This window comes from Rana temporaria, chromosome 4, assembly GCF_905171775.1.
Source record: "Rana temporaria chromosome 4, aRanTem1.1, whole genome shotgun sequence".
NCBI classification, from domain to species: domain Eukaryota; kingdom Metazoa; phylum Chordata; class Amphibia; order Anura; family Ranidae; genus Rana; species Rana temporaria.
In genome coordinates, this window is record NC_053492.1 from 474456886 (window position 1) to 474474949 (window position 18064).

Genomic DNA, 18064 nt, shown 5'->3' on the forward strand with positions numbered 1-18064 from the left:
TGGAATCTTGCCCATGGTACGGCAGGGAAACAAGGTCATCAGCCCACTGCCCTTGAAACTTCCCTCAGCGAGACCGACCGATTGGTCTGTGAGGCTGAAACCACTTGCACCATTTTGGAGACCTTCTCTGGGAGAAAAACGTTTTGGTCTACCAAGCAAAGATTGTAGCTCAGATACTTCACCTTCTGGGCCGGATTTAGGGAAGACTTCTGTTGATCAACCAGCCTAGGGATTGAAGGAAGTCCTGCAGTCTGGAGATCCGTTACCAAAGACTGCCACTATTGGGAGGTCGTCCAGGTAAGGGATGATTGTCATCGCCTTTAATCTTAGCGGAGCCAGCGCCTCCTAACACTTTCGTGAAAATATGTGGGGCTGAGGACAGACCAAAAGGGGAGGTCTTAAAACTGCCGGATTTCTGTTCCCATTTTGACTGCTATTCTCAAGAATCTTTGGACTGCTGGATGGATCAGGACATGCAGATAAGCATTCCTTAAATATAAGGTGGCCATGAAGCAGTTTGGGTAAAGCAGGCTTTTGATTGTGAACACTGTCTCCATACGAAGTGCTTGTACCTAATCGATCGGTTTAGAGACCGAAGATTCAGGATAAGCCGATACTTCCAACGGCTTTCTGATAAAATATGGGAATAAAACCCTTTGCTCTGATCTGAGCGGGGGAACAGGAATCTGGACTCTGATCTAGCACGTCTACTATTTGGAGACCCAGAGCCCTTGCTTTTTCCTGATCTTTGGGAGGGGAGGTGATCAATAGTCGCTCTGGTGGTCGGCAGGAGAATTCCAGCCTGTACCCATTTCCTACTAGATCCAGGAACTTGGTGACTGCTGCCCACTGTGGGAAAAAGGCCCTCAATCATCCACCCACTGGAAGATGCTGGTCACTGTGGCTTGTTGGTGTTTTTTTTGTTTAACACCTCTACCTTTGCCCTTGTGCCCGGCCCAATGTTTCTTTGGCCTGTTGTCCTCTAGGACTTGGCTGCCTGCTTTGGCCACAAATTTTTTTTTTTCTGTCCGTCTGCTTTCTTATATTCTGGAAATGCCTTTTTTCTATCGGCCATACGTTCCAGTGCCTCCTGCAGACCTGGACCAAAAAGATGATCCCTGTTAGGTGAAGCCCACATAGGCGCAATTTAGAGGCTGCATCACCTGACCAGGTTTTAAGCCAAAGGCTTCTTCTCATTGAATTTACTAAGGCCGAAGTCCTGGTTGTCATTCTTACCGACTGCGGAAGAATCCGCTAAAACCCCACTGAACTAAAAGAGGAGAGGAAAAGATTTTAGAATCTCTTCTCTAGGGGTACCTGCCAACAGATGGGTTTGAATGTGTGTCAGCCATTCTTCCAAGTTTCTGGCTACACAAGTGGCGGCCAGAACCGGTTTGAGATTCCCAGGCTCTGTGAAGGATGACATCTCCTTTCTTGTCCATCGGGTCCTTAAGCGTGCCCATATCAAACGCCAGGTCCAAATTTTTTTAAACGAGGAGCGTCTGTTTGTTCCACGGCTGTGCTGCATCCTCAAATGGAAACCTTTTCAGGTTACCAGAAAAGGTTTTCTCTGGGTTTTCCCACTCCAGCTTGATAATATCAAGGAGGGAACTGTGCACAGGAATTTAGATTTCTGTGCAAACCTTTGTACATAGGTCATGTTTAGATAATTGTACCTCTTCAATTTCAAGAGTTGTATAGATGGCCTTTAACAAGTTATCCACGTCTTCCGAAGACAACTTAAACCTTGAGGCCCTAGAGGATTCTCCATCCTTGGGCCCTGTATCTGACCCAGATTCTTCTGAAGAATTACAGGCAGATCTGGCCTCAGAGTCTTCACTATCCACACTCTGTTGCCAAGTGCTACCCACTGAAGCCTTTATTTGAAAATGGACCCTCCGTGGGAGACTGAAATCTATCAGAGTTTTGAAAGAGCTAAAAGTATATTTAAGCTCATCACCAATGAAGTCAGTATTTTCTGACATGAGGCTACCGGGTCATCTTTTACTAGGCCTGAAATACAGGAGCAGCAAACTGGTTTACTCCATGAAGAGCTCAGTTTACTTCCACAAACTGCAAATTTTTTTGGTGCTACACTTGGGCTTTGTCCTGAGTCTTGTCCTGCAAGAGAACAAATGACCCTGTAAATTCTTTGCAACATATCCTCCATTACACCCCGTGCAGGAGAAAAAGAAAGTGCCCCCTTCACCTAGTCCCTACCAGTTACAAGGGGGAAAGACACTCACAGGCTGTGCAAGAAAGTACCTCCACTTCAGGCTTACCTGCGAGGAGCTGGTTTTAGGGCTTGATTCCACTGCCTGTGCAGGTATCTCAAAGGAGACCATCCTGCCCCTGTAGTGGTCTGCAGCCTTTGCTGGGTTTCACTCTTCAAAACGACCAGCGTCCCTGTTCGCGCCGTTCTGAGACCGGAACTAGCGTCTCCGGCGCCAGTCGATGACTTCACATGCCCCAGAAGTGACCCCTCCGGGAACTTCCTTTGAGCCAGCTTGGAACGCAAGTTCCACCCATCACTGCACGTGGCTTCCGCTGCATGCTTCAGCCTGGCTTTTTGACAGGGAAAAAGCCTACACCGCCGCCGCTTATGCAGAAACCATGTGTTTTTGCAGGAGGGAGCTCCAACAACATCACGGTGCTGACATTCTCCCCCATGTACTCAGCAGGGACAGCAGCCACAAATCCACTCCCCGGTGGATGTGCCACTCCGGAACCTAAGGAAAGTGGTAGGAAAACTCACCCTATTCCTCAGGGAGCCATGCTCATGAGACCTAGGGTAACCAGTTCCAGACACATGTTACCCCCCATCCGGAGGAAACACCAATACTGACATGGGGCCTGAGGACCCCTTTTATCTGGTGGGGGGGGGGGGTAATGCGTTTCCTGGGCTTTCCTGGAAGACGCTTGGGAGAAAGATGGTTATATTCTTTTCTCTACACCAGTTTTTTTCTCCAACAAAGTATAGAAAATAAACCATTTCCCAAAATTCATTTATTCTATTCTTGTTTAAATCCAAAATGTATTTTATTTGAATTTAAGACGATTAAATTATTCTGATTTGATGCCAGCTTTTTCAGTTTTACTTTTACATTTTATTAATGGAAAATTACATACATTTTAAAAACCGAATAGAAATATTACCATCTTCTGAAATTAAAATTTCAAACAGAACAAAACCATTTCCCCAAAATTGACTTCATGCATTTAGATTTGAATATAACCATATTCCGAAATTTAAAGAATGAAATGATTTTTCCCAAAAGTCTAATATAAAATCAGTTTAATTAGGAAGACAGTTATTTTCTTCTATTCAAAATTTTATTTGAAGTTTGGAAAAGGTTTATAATAATTCGATTTTTTTGAATATTCTGTTTTTATTTTGTTTTAATTTTATGTTTCTTTATTCCTTCTCTTTTCCATTCTATTTGGAAAAATATTCAAATTCCGTCTGAATTTGTCATCTTTAATATGGTTTAAATTTGGTAACATTTCAATTTGGAATGAAATGCACGTCTAGCAATTTGAGTGCAGCAGGAGACAGTTAACGTGACACACCCCAATGGGAAATTTGGTGCTTGCTGAGACATAAGGTTCAGCCTTTGAGTAACTAATAAAAACCTTAGAAATATGAGGCTAAGTTTGAGGAAGCCCAGGATGGACAAGAGCAAAGTTAAAGTGTCTGAAGACAGGAGATGTGCTGAGCCAAAGTTATGGCTAGAGGTAGGGTGCCTGTCAGTCACTGGCAATCCATTGGTGATAGTTCTAGTTTCTAATGAGAACACAACACTTGTACATTGAGTAATAGATACAAAGTCTGTAGACCTTCCTGTTACCACAACCCTTATAGGCAACAGGAACAGCATGGTTGAGTCTCCCAGTTGACTCACAAGGTGATCAAATTCCTAGTGGTATCACCAACTATTTGACAAATCATTTTACAGCAACTAAAGCATTCAGGCTCATCACATAATTGTCCATAAATAGAAATTGGGCTAGGAGAATTGACTTGCTAGCTCAGCCATTAAGGATAACCTGTTCTGTATTTTTGGGTGGAAGCCTGACCAGCTTCAATTTCAGGCAACAAAGCTGATATTTTACACATTTCTGGAACCACGTTGAAAATAAAGCTAGTAAAGACAGATTTAGAAAATTAGTTTATTTAAACATTTGCAGTTTTCAGGTTACATGTTTGACTCCTGCGGTACATCCACAAGCCTAGAACAGCAACAGCCACAGACCCAACAACCCCAGCAGTTACTAGCGCTCTAGCCAGGTTCAATGTGGAGTAGTCTGATGGATCAGTACCTAGTAGGGAAGAAAAATAAGACTTGAATCTCAATTGAACCCCACCAGCCCCCCCCCCCCTTTTACCCCCATCCCAGATTACCTTCCAGTTTTAGGATTTCTTCATTAGCCACAGACACAAATGCAACAGGTCCTTGAGAAGTCACTGTGTTCTTCAGAGACTGAAGTTCAGCCATTCTCCCTAAAAAGATAGGATGAAGGTTTAAATTCCATAGTAGATTATCTTTAAATGGGGAACTTTATTTTAAAGAGTGTTGTGAAAGACCCAAGATTCTGCCACCAGAATATAAAATACTCACTTCTCCTTTGACCACAAGAACCCACACAGCTGTCCCTGGCAGATGGAACACAAACAGAAGCACTGCAGTGGAAGTATACCTGAAGACAAGTTTATACACAATTAAATCACAGCAAAGCATTAGATAAAGAGACATACAATACATTGTATTCATTTACCAGTCCTTCAAGGGCAAGTTGGGTGGTGGAGTCCACAAATGTGAAGGTGCTGACCAAAAAGCGCTGGTAGTAGCTTGGTATAGGTACAGCCTGTGAAGGAGCTCCGACAGGAATCAGCTGGCTCAAGTAGTTGTCTCCATTAAAAGGGCAGCTGAAAAGCCAAAAGATTGGAGAATTGAGATCTGCACAAGGTAGACGGGATAACTTCCATTCTACAAATTCCATTACTCACCTGTCAAACAAGATGGGCCATTGAGGAAGGGGTATAGGATCGGCAGAGCTGGTGGCCCAGCAGTCATTCAAGACAAGGACCAGGTTTGGATCTGTTCTGCCAATGATGCGAACCTCCAGGTAGACTGGGTCTCTGAGCACTTTGACCACAGGGTACTGGGCATCAGTGTAGTATGAGGCATAGTCGAAATCTGCATTACATAAAAGACCATTACAAATGCTGGGCAACAACTTGTAATTTTTTTTAATGGCTGGGTTCAGGGACCCTGGAAAGGACATGCCTTTTGCTTGACAAAAAAGGAATCTCAAACACCTCTGAAAAGGTTGTAAAGGTTTGTTTTTATTTTCTAAAAAGGTTACTTTAAGCTAGTGCATTGTTGGTTCACTTACCTTTTAAATATTTGTCAGAATTTCTCACTTCCTCAGTAAGCTGTTCTAAATGACTTTTCACCGCTCAGATGGTGGAAAGCTTACTGTAAAACCCAAGTCAAACAGGTGAATGGGCAACAACTATGAATGTTATGACTTCAGTGATACCTGGCCCCACAAGCATTAAATCTTCCAGAGTAAATCTTTATATTGATGACAGAAGGCCCGTTACCATGCCAGCATACGATAACCACCATCTACTTGCTTTGAGATGGTGGCCATTTCCGCACCCTTGAGATAAAGATGCCACAATGTTGGCCTCTAAACAAGCCATATAACTTAAAATGTCATGTCCATGGTGTTCTAATGCAGACAAGAGGGTTCAGGGCCAAGCTTTAACAGCACACCCCTCTTGTGTTCTCTTGGCAGTTGTATGGCTGGATAGAAAAGGCCTAGTTAGACTTACCGGTGACGGTATTTCTAAGAGCCTTTCAGGACAACCTTGGAGAGAGCGCAGCTCCGCCCATTTTTCAGGAAACACACATGATCCTTTAAGATCCCTCCTCTTCCACCATGGCCTCAGTTATTGTGGTCTCCGACAACTGGAAAACAAAGCACAGAAGAACCACAACAAACCATGATAGACATTTAAAACATACTCTTATTCAAATATCTAGGGAGGGAAAATAGCGGTTGTCCTGAAAAGCTCTTAGAAATACCGTCACCGGTAAGTCTAACTAGGCCTTTCTCTTATCGCCTTTCAGGACAACCTTGGAGAGGATAACCGAGTAACTTACCCTAGGGTGGGACCACTGCTTGTAGTACCTTCCTACCGAAGGCTTGCTCCGCAGCGGACAGTAAGTCTAGCCTGTAGTGCCGTAGAAAGGTCGAATAGCTGGACCATATAGCTGCCTTGCAGATCTGGTCAGGCGTAGCACCGGCTCTTTCGGCCCAGGAAACTGCCGTAGATCTTGTTGAATGGGCCGTGATTCCCGTAGGAGGTACCTCTCCTTTGGCTTGGTAACTCTCTATGATGGCTTGTTTGAGCCATCTACCCAAAGTGCTTTTGGAAGCCTTTTCTCCTTTCCTTGTGCCTGAGATTATAATAAACAAGGCGTTCGACTTCCTGAATTCTTTGGTGACCGAGAGGTATTGAAGTACACATCTTCTTACATCGAGAGTATGAAAGGTTTCTTCCCCTGCATTAGAGTGAGCTGAACAAAAGGTGGGAAGGATTATTTCCTGAGACCTGTGAAAGGTTGATGAGACCTTAGGAAGAAAGGCTGGGTCTGTGCGAAGAATTATCCTGTCCGGAAAAATTCTTAAATAAGGCTCTGTAACTGCCAAAGCCTGGATTTCACTGACCCTTCTTGCGGTCGTGATGGCCACCAAAAAAATAGTTTTTAGCACTAAATTTTTCAAAGAAATATCCCCTATGGGTTCAAACGGAGCCATCGTGAGACCCTGCAACACAGTTGATAAATCCCAACTGGGAAAGGCTTTAAAGGCTACCGGTCTACTTCGACCCAGTGCCTTAAAAAATCTTGAAATTAAATGTTCCTTAAAGTTTTTTCTAAATAAACTGAAAGAGCTGCCACTTGCGTCCTTAGGGTGCTAATTGCTAACCCCTTCTCCATTCCTGCATGAAGAAATTCCACAACTGAAGTGACGCTATTAACCTGGAAATTCTTGGACGCACACCAGAAATTGAACTTTCTCCAAACCTTGAGGTAAATTGCTCTGGTTACACTTTTCCTACTGTCTAGTAGAGTTTTTATCACTTTATCAGAGAGTCCCTTTGATCTTAACAGGTCTTCTTCAGAAACCAGGCTGTCAACTGTAAACGTTCCACTTCCGGATGGTTCACAGGACCCTGAGACAGTAGGTCTTTCCTGAGTGGTAGTTTCCACGGTGGTTTTGTGGCTAAATTCTGAAGTGATGCAAACCACGGTCTTTTTGGCCAGTAGGGAGTGATTAAGATCAGACTGGCTTTTTCTTCCCTGAACTTTCTTAGGACCAGTGGTATTAGTGTGAACGGGGGGAAGGCGTAGCACAGCTGGTAGTGCCACCGCTGGGCCAGAGCGTCTATGGCCACTGCCTGGTCTTCTCTGTGAAGGGAGAAGAATTTCCGTACTTTCGCATTTTGTTGGTTGGCGAACAGGTCTATCTGTGGTTGACCCCATTCCTGAGTGATTGCCGTGAAAACTTCCATGTTTAAGCTCCATTCTGCCTCCACTATGCGTCTCCTGCTTAGCAGGTCCGCTAACAGGTTTTGAGACCCTTTTAGGTGTATCGCTGACAGGGATGCTAAATTTAGTTCTGCCCAAGACAGCAGATGGTTGGCCAGCTGCATAAGACCTCTGCTTCTGGTTCCCCCCTGCTTGAGGACATACGCCACGGCTGTGGTGTTGTCCGACAGGACCTGCACGTGGTGACCTTTCACTATCTGATGAAAGGCCTGAAGCCCCAGGAATATAGCCCTTAATTCTCTCCAGTTTGAAGACCTTCTGGTTTGGACCAGGTGCCTTGAGCAGTCTGTCCCTCTAGATGGGCTCCCCAACCCCAGGAACTCGCGTCTGTTAGGCGCTTTTCTACCGGAAAGACCCAGGGAAGACCCTTGGTTAAATTGACGGGATTTCTCCACCACCAGAGTGCTCTTTTTACGTTTGATGCCAATCTGATACGCTTCTCTAGTGACTCCTGGTGTGACCAGGATTGAAGAATGCTCCTCTGGAGAGGACGAGAATGTAACCTCGCCCATGGAACTGCCGGTATTGAGGCTGTGAGTAGCCCCAGGACTGCCATTGCTGTCCTGACTGACACCTAGGTTTGTCTGGACCTGAGCTACCGCACCCAAAACCTTCTCTATCTTCTCCTGGGGTAAAAAGACTTTCTGAAGGATTGAATTTATAGTATATCCCAGAAACCTTGTCTCTTGGGAGGGTACCAGGTTTGATTTCTCGCGGTTTAGTAACCAACCTAGACCTCCGAGATGAACCTGCGACACCAGAAGGTTCGTCGCAACTTGATCCCGAGAGTCCGCGAAGAACAGTAGGTCGTCCAAGTATGGGACGACCGAAATCCCTCTCAGCTTCAGTGGTTCCAAGGCCTCCGCCATGATCTTCGTGAAGACCCTGGGGGAGGAGGAAAGCCCGAAGGGAAGGGCCCTGAACTGAAGATACCATACCCTGGACCCCAGGTTCACCGCCAGCCTGAGATATTGCTGGGAAGCTTGGGCAATCGGGACGTGTAAGTAGGCATCCCTGAGGTCCAGAGATGTCATGAAGCAACCGGGGGTCAGTAATTTCGTAATGGAGTAAATGGTATCCATACGGAAGTGTTTGGATCTGATCGACTTGTTCAAAACCTTCAAGTTTAGGATCAGTCGAAACTTGCCCGAGGGCTTCTTTACCAAAAAAATGTGGGAATAGAAGCCCTGGCCCTCCTGATGTTTTGGGACTTGAACTACAACTCCCTGAACCATCAGATCCTGAAGTAGGATCGTCATTGCAGAAGCTTTTTCTTTGTCCCGGGGAAGGGCTGTGATATAGAACCTTCTCGGGGGACACTCTGAAAATTCCAGACTGTACCCTTCCGTGATGATTCTTTCCACAAAGGGGCTTATGGGCATCTGCTTCCACTGTAGGGGAAAGGCAGACAACCTTCCTCCTACCGGAAGCAGATCGTCACTTACTTTTGGTAGCCTGATCTGAGGGGTTTTTGAAAAGGATACCTCCTCTACCTCTTTGGGACCCCCAACCTCTTTTATTTTCTTCCTTTTTCTTATGGGACTGCTGAAAAGGACGAAAATTCTTTTTGGGGTTTTGACCCTTTTTAGGGGGAAAGGCCTTTTTCTTATGGGCCGTTCTGTCAAGTACCTTTTCCAGGTCCTGACCGAACAAAAGGTCCCCTGAGAAAGGTAAACCACAAAGTTTAACTTTAGAGGGTATATCACCTGACCAGGTCTTTAACCATACCGCTCGCCTGACCGAGTTTACCAAAGCTGCTGACCTTGCAGCCATTTTAATGGACTCAGCAGAAGCATCTGCCATATATTTGATGGCTTTCAAAATTAAGGGAAAGGACTCCAACAGATCCTTTCTAGGGGTGCCTGCCTCTACGTGACTTTGTAATTTTTCAACCCAGCACTCCAGATTGCGGGCGACAACTGTGGCGGCCATAGCTGGTTTCAGACTGGTTGAAACTGAATCCCAGGCCTTTTTGAGGAGGGAATCAGCTCTTTTATCCATCGGGTCTTTTAGGACCCCCATATCCTCGAAAGCCAGGTCTGTATGACGAGACACTTGCGAGAAAGCGGCGTCTACTTTAGGTTTCTTGTTCCACACCTCTGTGTCACTGTCTTCAAATGGAAACCTTCTCTTAAGGGTCTTGGAAAAGAAAGGAGCCCGTTCAGGGTCTTTCCACTCCTTTTTTTATTGTGTCCGAAAGGACTTTGTGGACCGGGAACACCCGGTGTTTGGATTCATCCAATCCTTGATACATTTTATCATGTATGGATAACTGAATCTTTTCTTCCTGGATGTCCAGGGTAGTGTAAATTGCCTTAAGTAACTCATCCACGTCTTCCAAGGACAATTTAAATTTAGAGATTTTGCTACTATCTTCTTCCTCTTGCTCCTCCTCATCTGAATCCCTGAGGGAGGCGAGAGTACTGGTTCCTTCATCTGCCGAGTCCCCATCTGTTTGTCCAGATAACGGGATTTTTGGGCTAGGTGGTGGCTGCTGAGGCTCCCCCTGACTTGCGGAGCCCTGTGCAATCAGATCCTTAACTGAACCTAAAGAGCTCGCTAGTTCTTGAACTGAGGAAAAAAGGTTCTTATACTGTTGCAAAGTTTCTTCTTCCACCAAATTTTTAATGCAGGATCTGCACATTGGCTTTTGCCAAGAATCCCATAAAGGATTTTTGCAAGATGGGCATTTCCTGGATGTCTCCAAGTGCCTAGTTTTGCCTGCAGATTTTTCCTGCAAAGGGATGAGAAAAAGAACTACCATCCCCCCTTTTTTTTTTTTTTTTTTAAAACACCCAGTGCTGCCACCACCAAAAAGGGCCTGGAACTAAGTGCCACCACCCCCTACGGTTAAACAGACCAGGAGCGTTAACCTGGACTGGTAACCACAGGCTCCCTCAGGGAGGAACAATAAACAGACTTAGACCCATTAGTGTAAGAATAAAGGCACCGCTGTACCCCTCTTACCTGGGCCTGACCGGTGCTTGCAGCGCCTGTTTCCGCTGGTGCTGTCTGTCTCTCCTCCATTGTAGAGCGCAGTCACGATAGTAGCCGGAGAACTCAGTTTTTTTAAATTTTCCCGGCCTCCCGCGTCATCGGGGGCCGGAAGTAGCACCGGTCACCTGACCTGCCCCGCAGACGCTGCGTTCCAGACGTCGGGAACCACTGCGTCACGCCCCCCCAGGAAACGGCGTCACCGTGCGCGACGCACTCGCCGGCCGGGACCCGGAACTGAGAGGCGGAACACCGCCGACCTGCGGCGGTTACCGCTCGGCCACCAGGCCCTACCGCAGTTCCTAGGCACAAGGACACCCCCTCCTGGGAAGCCGAATGCTCCACTGAGCCGGAGCGCCTGGGGACTCCTGAACGCCCCCCTCCCCGTGAAGGGGGGCCAGGATGGTCACTGCACAAAAACAAGCAAAGGTAAGCCAGAACCCCTCCGCCTTGGAGAGAGCGCAGCTCCCTGGTTCCCTATGATGCTTCCACCATGGCGGAGGAAACACAATAACTGGGGCCATGGTGGAAGAGGAGGGATCTTAAAGGATCATGTGTGTTTCCTGAAAAATGGGCGGAGCTGCGCTCTCTCCAAGGTTGTCCTGAAAGGCGATAAGAGAAATACCTGGTACTCTGAGGGATGAGGTCCAGCCACAAACACCATCCATAACCCTAGCTTCAGTGGTTCATTGACTGAAAGTTGCACCTTCTGCCAATGTAAGAGCATAGGGAAGCTCATGGGACAAAACAGGTTATTTAAGCATGTTGGAGTAGTCAGTAGACTGGCATGGTTTTTTGTGCAAACAAAAATTCAATTTGAGAGGGAGCTGGACTGTAATGCCCCATACACGATCGTTTTCCCATTGGAAAAAGTCAGTTGAGAGCTTTGTTGGGAATCCGACAATCTGTATGCTCCATCCGACTTCCCTTCCTGGAAAAAGATTAGTGCACAGGTTCTCTATCCCCCCCCCCCCCCCAATCAGGATAAAAATCCAATCAGAATTTCCAATCGTGTGTACAAATCCCGATGTGCCAAATTCCGGCAGCATAGAACGCCATTTCCTTGGCTCATCGCAGTCTTTTAAGTCATCGCGTTCTTGACAGTCAAAAGTTCACCGAATGTGTGACAGTGTGTATGCAAGGCAGGATTGGGCAGAATCCCGTCAGGGCATTACAGTCCAAGGGAAAAGGCTTCCTTCTGGCTGCACAAGCTTCAGTCATGCAAATCCAGTGTGGCCCTGCATCACTACCATCCGTCAGAAGCCCAGCTCGCTTCCTAGGTTCAGAAGGCCCATACATTCTCCATCCCCCCAAAGAGGCTTTGCCCCTCAAGGGACATACATTGTACGAGCAAAGGTCAATATTGACGAGAGGCAAGCCATAGTAATTAGTTCAGACTTTAATTCTGTAGTACTGTGCCCTCTAAATCATTTAGATTACCAATGGGCACTAGACTAGTGGAAGCATGTTTGTTTACTACTAGCAAGCTGAAGTCTTATTCTCACCTTGTGCAATCCTCATCTCCAGCTCAAGAGGACCAGATGTACTGACAGGAAGAGGTGGTGGCAAAGTGTTGACTGTAAAACTCAGCAGGGGCACAATACCAGTTTGAATGAAGCTGCACTGCACAGTCACCCTAGAGAAACAGTACAGGATTAGATACAGTGCTCAGCACCAACCCTGAGCAATCCTGCTGTAGTACATCTTACCTCATTGTACTGTCCCTAGTAATAGAAGATCCTTGCCATGTCTGTATTTGTCTACCAGCTTCAATAGTCGCTTCATAGTTCATTGGACCATTGGGCACCTGGGTGAAAGAACAAGAGAAGTTGATTCCAACAAATGATAGGCAGTCAGTGAGCTTTTAGAAGCAGTACCACCCACCATAAGACTTCAACTTTCTGTATCACATTCACTTATTAAAATACAAAGGGTGGCTTTCTCTACACCACAAGAAACCTATGAAGAGGTTCTGTTAAACATGTTTAAGATAAGCACAGAAGTAGGGTTGATGGTGCAGTAGACTATTGGAATACCAGTTAAGCCAGTTCAAGTCAGATCACTTATGAATGTAGCAACCATACATCATGCTGGAATTCTAAATGATGCAATACTGAGAAGACAGACAAGATGCCATCATCCAACATTTTTGGTGAAAGCTGAACCAATATTCACCAAGTGATATCACAGCCCAAGACCAGAATTGTAGCCAAGAGTTTATGACCAAATCTTGCAGTCCAAGTTTTTAGACCAATGTCTTATTGTACATTATACTACAAGGGAAAGCAAAGGTTTGCCTGCCAGCACCATGAGGGTCAAACTCCAATATATCCAGATTGTATTACCTACCTGAAATGCTGTGGTGCAGGATAATGGGAACCTGAACACTGCAAAGGAGTTACTGGTATCTCTGGCCAGCCCACTGCAGGAGTCCAATCCAATCACCCTGACGGAGTCCAGATGCAGAGATGGCATGGTCAGTTCACTGGACACTGCAATCACCATGTTGCCATCAAATCTGCACTGTGTGGTCACTGTAGAAAACAAGATTGGGTTGTCACCATGTATATCAGACATTGCGATTATCTAGCCACTGATACTGCAGTGGGCACCATTTTTTTTAAATGATTTATGAATAGTCTAACCTACCTCACATCTGTACAAGTGAAGAGTGCAAAATTACAGAGCAGACTATAGAAAGTCTTATGGAAACCCATGGGGTTGTTTAGTGTACCTGAAAGGTCACCATTCACCAAGTATGGCTTAGTCTAAAATAAAATGTCAAGACACCATTGAGCAAGCAAGTACATTCTAGTGGGCTTTAAATAATGTAAATGCTTTTGGCTATACCAAGGTACTACCAACCTTACCTGTCAAGAGCAGGTTATGTTTTACATACAGACTGGCCCTAGGCATGTTCAGGCTGATACGGCTTCCCAACATCCAACTTACACTTGTTGCCAAAGAAACAGGGCATTGTAGCATCGCTCGAGGAGTAGCAGCATCCCATTGCAGCACAGGAGTCACTGGTTACAGGTGTGTCAGCACAGGCCAGTTTGTCTTCTTTAGCAACAGCAGAGCAGACATCAGGGCTGGGGGCATCCAGGGCTTCTATTCAAGAAACAAAGCATGCAGTACATCAGATTTATGCAATTAGGGCTAGAGACACAAGGTGTGAATTACCCTTACTTCTGTTTCAATAACCCCTCCCCCCCCCCCCAGTAATGAAGTAAACATGCTTTTAGGTCAGGTGGACTGTGCCATGTGATTCCCAATACAGCCTGCCTGCAATTGAGAAAGCTACATAGCTTTGTTTTTCGGGGGGTGGCGGGACTATGCCATGAGAAATCCCATTTAGAAGATTAGACATGTTACCATTCTGTATTGGGCATCTCTTCTCAGTCTTGTATTGCTCAACAGCACCATCAACAATGTCTTCCAGAAGCAGAACCATCATATATTCCTCATGCTAGAGAGAAAAAAAAAAAAAAATATAGCATTACACAAGGGGTCTTCACATTTTTGAAGCAAAGGGCTTGTTTACTGCCCTTTAAACTTTTAAAAGGGGTAGTGGGAGTAGAAGTAAACAAAGCCATATACTTTGTGGTCATTGGAGGAAAACACAAAGGCCAGATAAGACAAGCTAAGGGCCCCCTCAGCCTGAAGGTGGGTTTGGAAACACCTGCATGACCCCAAACCAAGTTGAGTTCTCATCCCATTTTCCCCCCAAACCTCCCATCTTACCAAGGATTCAGGAACTTCAGATACAAATTAACAGGGGCTTTCCACCCATAGCCAGTACAGGTCAAGCATTTGTAGAGCTGGAATTTAATTTTTAGGGGTAAGGAAGGGTTAGAGTACTGTTCAATTTGAAAGTTCTCCTTTCACATCTGTCCTGAAGATGCCACAAGTGAAAACCTGTTTCTTGAAGGCTATGCTTTGTCTTTAGAACAGGTGTTCCGATTCGATTCCCCTTCACCGCTTGTTCTGGCAACCCATGATCTCCCATCTGTGGCAATGGCTGCCAGACAAACCTAGGCAGTCTTGGCTCTACACACCCAAATCAATCACTAGCATAGATTAGAACACTTCTATAGTTTCTCAGGATTCTATTGGGACCCTACAACTTGTAAATGAGTTGTCCAATGACAGTATCAAAAAGCCCAAGTAAGCCTGACATCACTGACCTCTTCCTTTACGAAGCATCCATCATAGGCAGCAGCGATCACCATTGTGTTGTTGGATCCATGACTCACCCAGATCCCACAAGCAGAGTCATTGGCAAGATTCTGGAATTCATCCTGGAAATCTGAACCAAAAAAAAAAAAGTCGCTTACTAAGGCACATTATACCAAACTAGTGTCACATTCACTTCTGAAGGCAGAACGGCACAAGATTAATAGACCAGCTAAACTACAGAGCCTTGAAAGTCATTTTGTCATGTTACTTTTTTTGTTGGAAGTGTATTTTGTGTGATAGACCAAGAAAGGAAAGAAAAATTAAAAGTTTTCAGAATTCACAAGTATCTAAAAAGTGTCATCTGCATTTGTATTCAGCACCTTTACTGCTAGAAATGCACCCCTCCCCCCACAAAATTTTGTAGAACCATTTACCTTCAGAAGTCACCCAATTAGTAAATGGAGACCAGTGGGTAATTTAATTACAGTATTAATACAGCTGTTCTGCGAAGCCCTACAATTTGTTAGAGAACCTTAGTGAAAAGCCGCATCATGAAGGCCAAGAACCAGACAGGAAGAAAGTTGAAGGTTAAAGCAGGGTTAGGTTAAACCCCCCCCCCCCCCCCCCCCGCAAGCTTTGAATATCTCATGGAGCTCGGTTCAATCCATCATTGGAAAATAGAAAGAGTACAACTGCAAACCTACCAAGACGTGGTCGTCCACCTAAACTGACCGGAGAGCATTCATCAGAGAAGCAGCCAAGAGGCCCATGGTAACTCTGGAGGAGCTGCAGATATCCACAGCTCAGGTGGGAGAATCTGTCCACAGGACAACTTTTATGCCCTGTACACACGATCGGGGCTTTAGCCCGACCAAACTCACATCGGAATTCCATCTGGGGAAATACCATGTTCTCTATGTAATCTCCGATGGGGCAGACTTTTTACATCGGAAATTCCGATTGTGTGTACGAGGCCTTGGTCGTGCTCTCCACAAATCTGGCCTTTATGAGAGTGCCAGGAGGAAAGCCATTGTTGAAAGAAAGCCATAAGAAGTCCGATTGCAAGAAGCCATGTGGGGATAAACATGTCAGATGAGACCAAAGATTGAACTTTGGCCTAAAAGCAAAATGCTATGTGGGGAGGAAATCCTAACACTGCACATCACCCTGAATACACCATCCCCACCGTGAAACATGGTGGTGGCAACATAATGTGGGGATGATTTTTAGCAGGGACAGGGAAGCTGGTCAAATGGGAAGATGGATGGAGCCAAATTCAGGTCAACGACCCTAAACATACAGCCAGAGCTACAATGGAATGTTTTAGATCAAAGCATATTCATGTGTTAGAATGGTCCAGACCTAAATCCCATTGAGAATCTGTGGCAAGATTGAAAATTACTGTTCAGATGCTCTCCATCCAATCTGGACGAGCTTAAGCTTTTTTTTTTTTTAAAGGGGGGGGGGGGGGGGTCACTCTACATGTCAGCTCAACTTTAAATCAGAACGTATCTGAGCACTGCAGACTGACAATTTAAGTCACTAGCTAAATGCAAACCCTCCCATCAATGGATCCATGATTTATTTTGAATAAGATATTACTTTGAAAACACCCTAGAAGTGAATCTTACAGTGAGAAAAATAAAAAAATTGAGAATATGAATATATAATTAATCTGCATCTACACAGTTAAGCATACTTTTTAGACTCACCGTGGAACCTAGGGGGTCAATCCTCTGCATTGTGTAAAAAGGTTGAACCTGTCTAATCCTCCCCTTCTTCCACTGTCCCCAACCCACCACTTTATAGAACAGGGGGACAAGCTACACATGCACAGTTAGGTGTGTATTGTTAGAGGTTCTTTCCTTGGTAGAGTGCATGTGATCAGCACAGGGCCAATCAGCACTGTCTAGACAGGGGGCCCTGCAGCCCCATAGGACAATCAGGAGAAGGAAAGCTCCTCCTACAAGCTTAAACCAGTCACAAGACTGCTGATGAGAAAAAGTTAAAAAGTTTATTTTTACTAAAATTGCACTTCCTGTTTTGTCTGTGGTAGAGGAAGTGAAGGGAAATCTCCCCAATGAGGCACAGATGAAGGGATGCAAGGGGGGGGGGGGGGGAGAATCTTCAGTTTCTCTTTGTAATAAGGAGGTGGACCCATCCAGTCACTAGACCTGTAATATCTCAGGGCACTGGCTACAGTATAGTGCATATCATGGATAATAGCACACTGATCCCTTTTGTGGCACAGGAAGTGAAGGGAAATTTCCTTAATGGGGCACAGATTATAGAATGTAAGGGTGAGGAACAGTGGCAGCTGGTGCTCATTTTTTGTGGACACAACAATTCATCCCCCACCCACCAGCACTTACTGTGTTTTGGTGGGGGAGCAGGTCACAGCGGCGGTGTCCTCCACGATGTCTTCTATGATCGGGGTCCAATTACAGCGCCTGTTTCAGCCAATCAGGTGACAGGTAACAGACCCAAGCACCTGATTGGCAGTTCAGTGTTAGGAAAATGAAAATGGGGTGATAGAGGGGTGGCAGGAGAGAGGGGGCTGCGCCCCTTATGGACACACTGCCACTGGGAGAAATAATCTTCCATTCCACTTTATAATAAGGAGGTATACCCATCAGTCACTAGATACATTCTAGTGCTTATCCTGGATAATATCACACTGATCCCTATTCAACATGAGCTACTCCCATCCCCCGCCATGTTCTGTGAGCCACCAGCCAATTAGTAGGAACAGCACCCCTACTTTTGGCAATTTCCACCAAAAAAAAAAAAAAAAAAGGATAAGGGGGGGGTGGACTTACCCAACACTTTGAGGGAAGAGGTCGCCCCTTGGTTGGGCATAGAAAAGGACAATTCCATCTTGTCCAGAGCACAGTGGAGGAGCGAGGAGCTTTCAAAGTGTCCATTGGCCTCACACAGCAACCAGGACAGACTGAAGCTCCACAACAGCAGTGCTAAGCCCATTCCTGTCCTGGAAGATCCCATCTTGATGATCATTTGTAATCCTGACCCTCAGCCCTGAGATTTATACCCTGGAGAGAGGGCGGGGCTTCAGTCTGATTGGTCAGGGACTGCTATGCACACAGGTGATCCTTATACTTGCAAAGGTGGCCGAGAACTGCTGATTGTGGGTCTCTTCATACCAATCAAGGCTCATGTTCTGGGAGGATTAAATAATAAAAAAAAAAAGAGCATCATTTGTTACTTTTTTCTTTCTTTATGTAGCAAATTACAAAAGTAAAAGCTGC

At 45.5% G+C, this 18064-nt stretch overlaps 2 protein-coding genes across 3 annotated transcripts in view; one reads left to right on the forward strand and one right to left on the reverse strand.

The window, feature by feature from the left end:
* The window catches only part of LOC120938107 (zona pellucida sperm-binding protein 4-like), a 110197-nt gene that overhangs the window by 81268 nt on the left and 10865 nt on the right, over nucleotides 1–18064 (forward strand). The gene's annotated exons all lie outside the window — the stretch shown is intronic.
* On the reverse strand, nucleotides 4154–17806 carry LOC120938103 (zona pellucida sperm-binding protein 4-like). The gene is made up of 12 exons (XM_040351815.1): nucleotides 17618–17806; nucleotides 14807–14928; nucleotides 13995–14088; nucleotides 13572–13730; nucleotides 12969–13153; nucleotides 12329–12426; nucleotides 12125–12255; nucleotides 5009–5198; nucleotides 4777–4927; nucleotides 4620–4698; nucleotides 4403–4501; nucleotides 4154–4320 (listed from the first exon to the last, which is right to left on the reverse strand). The coding sequence occupies exons 1-12, from the start codon at nucleotides 17799–17801 to the stop codon at nucleotides 4175–4177; spliced, it is 1638 nt and encodes a 545-aa protein (XP_040207749.1). The 5' UTR covers nucleotides 17802–17806; the 3' UTR covers nucleotides 4154–4174.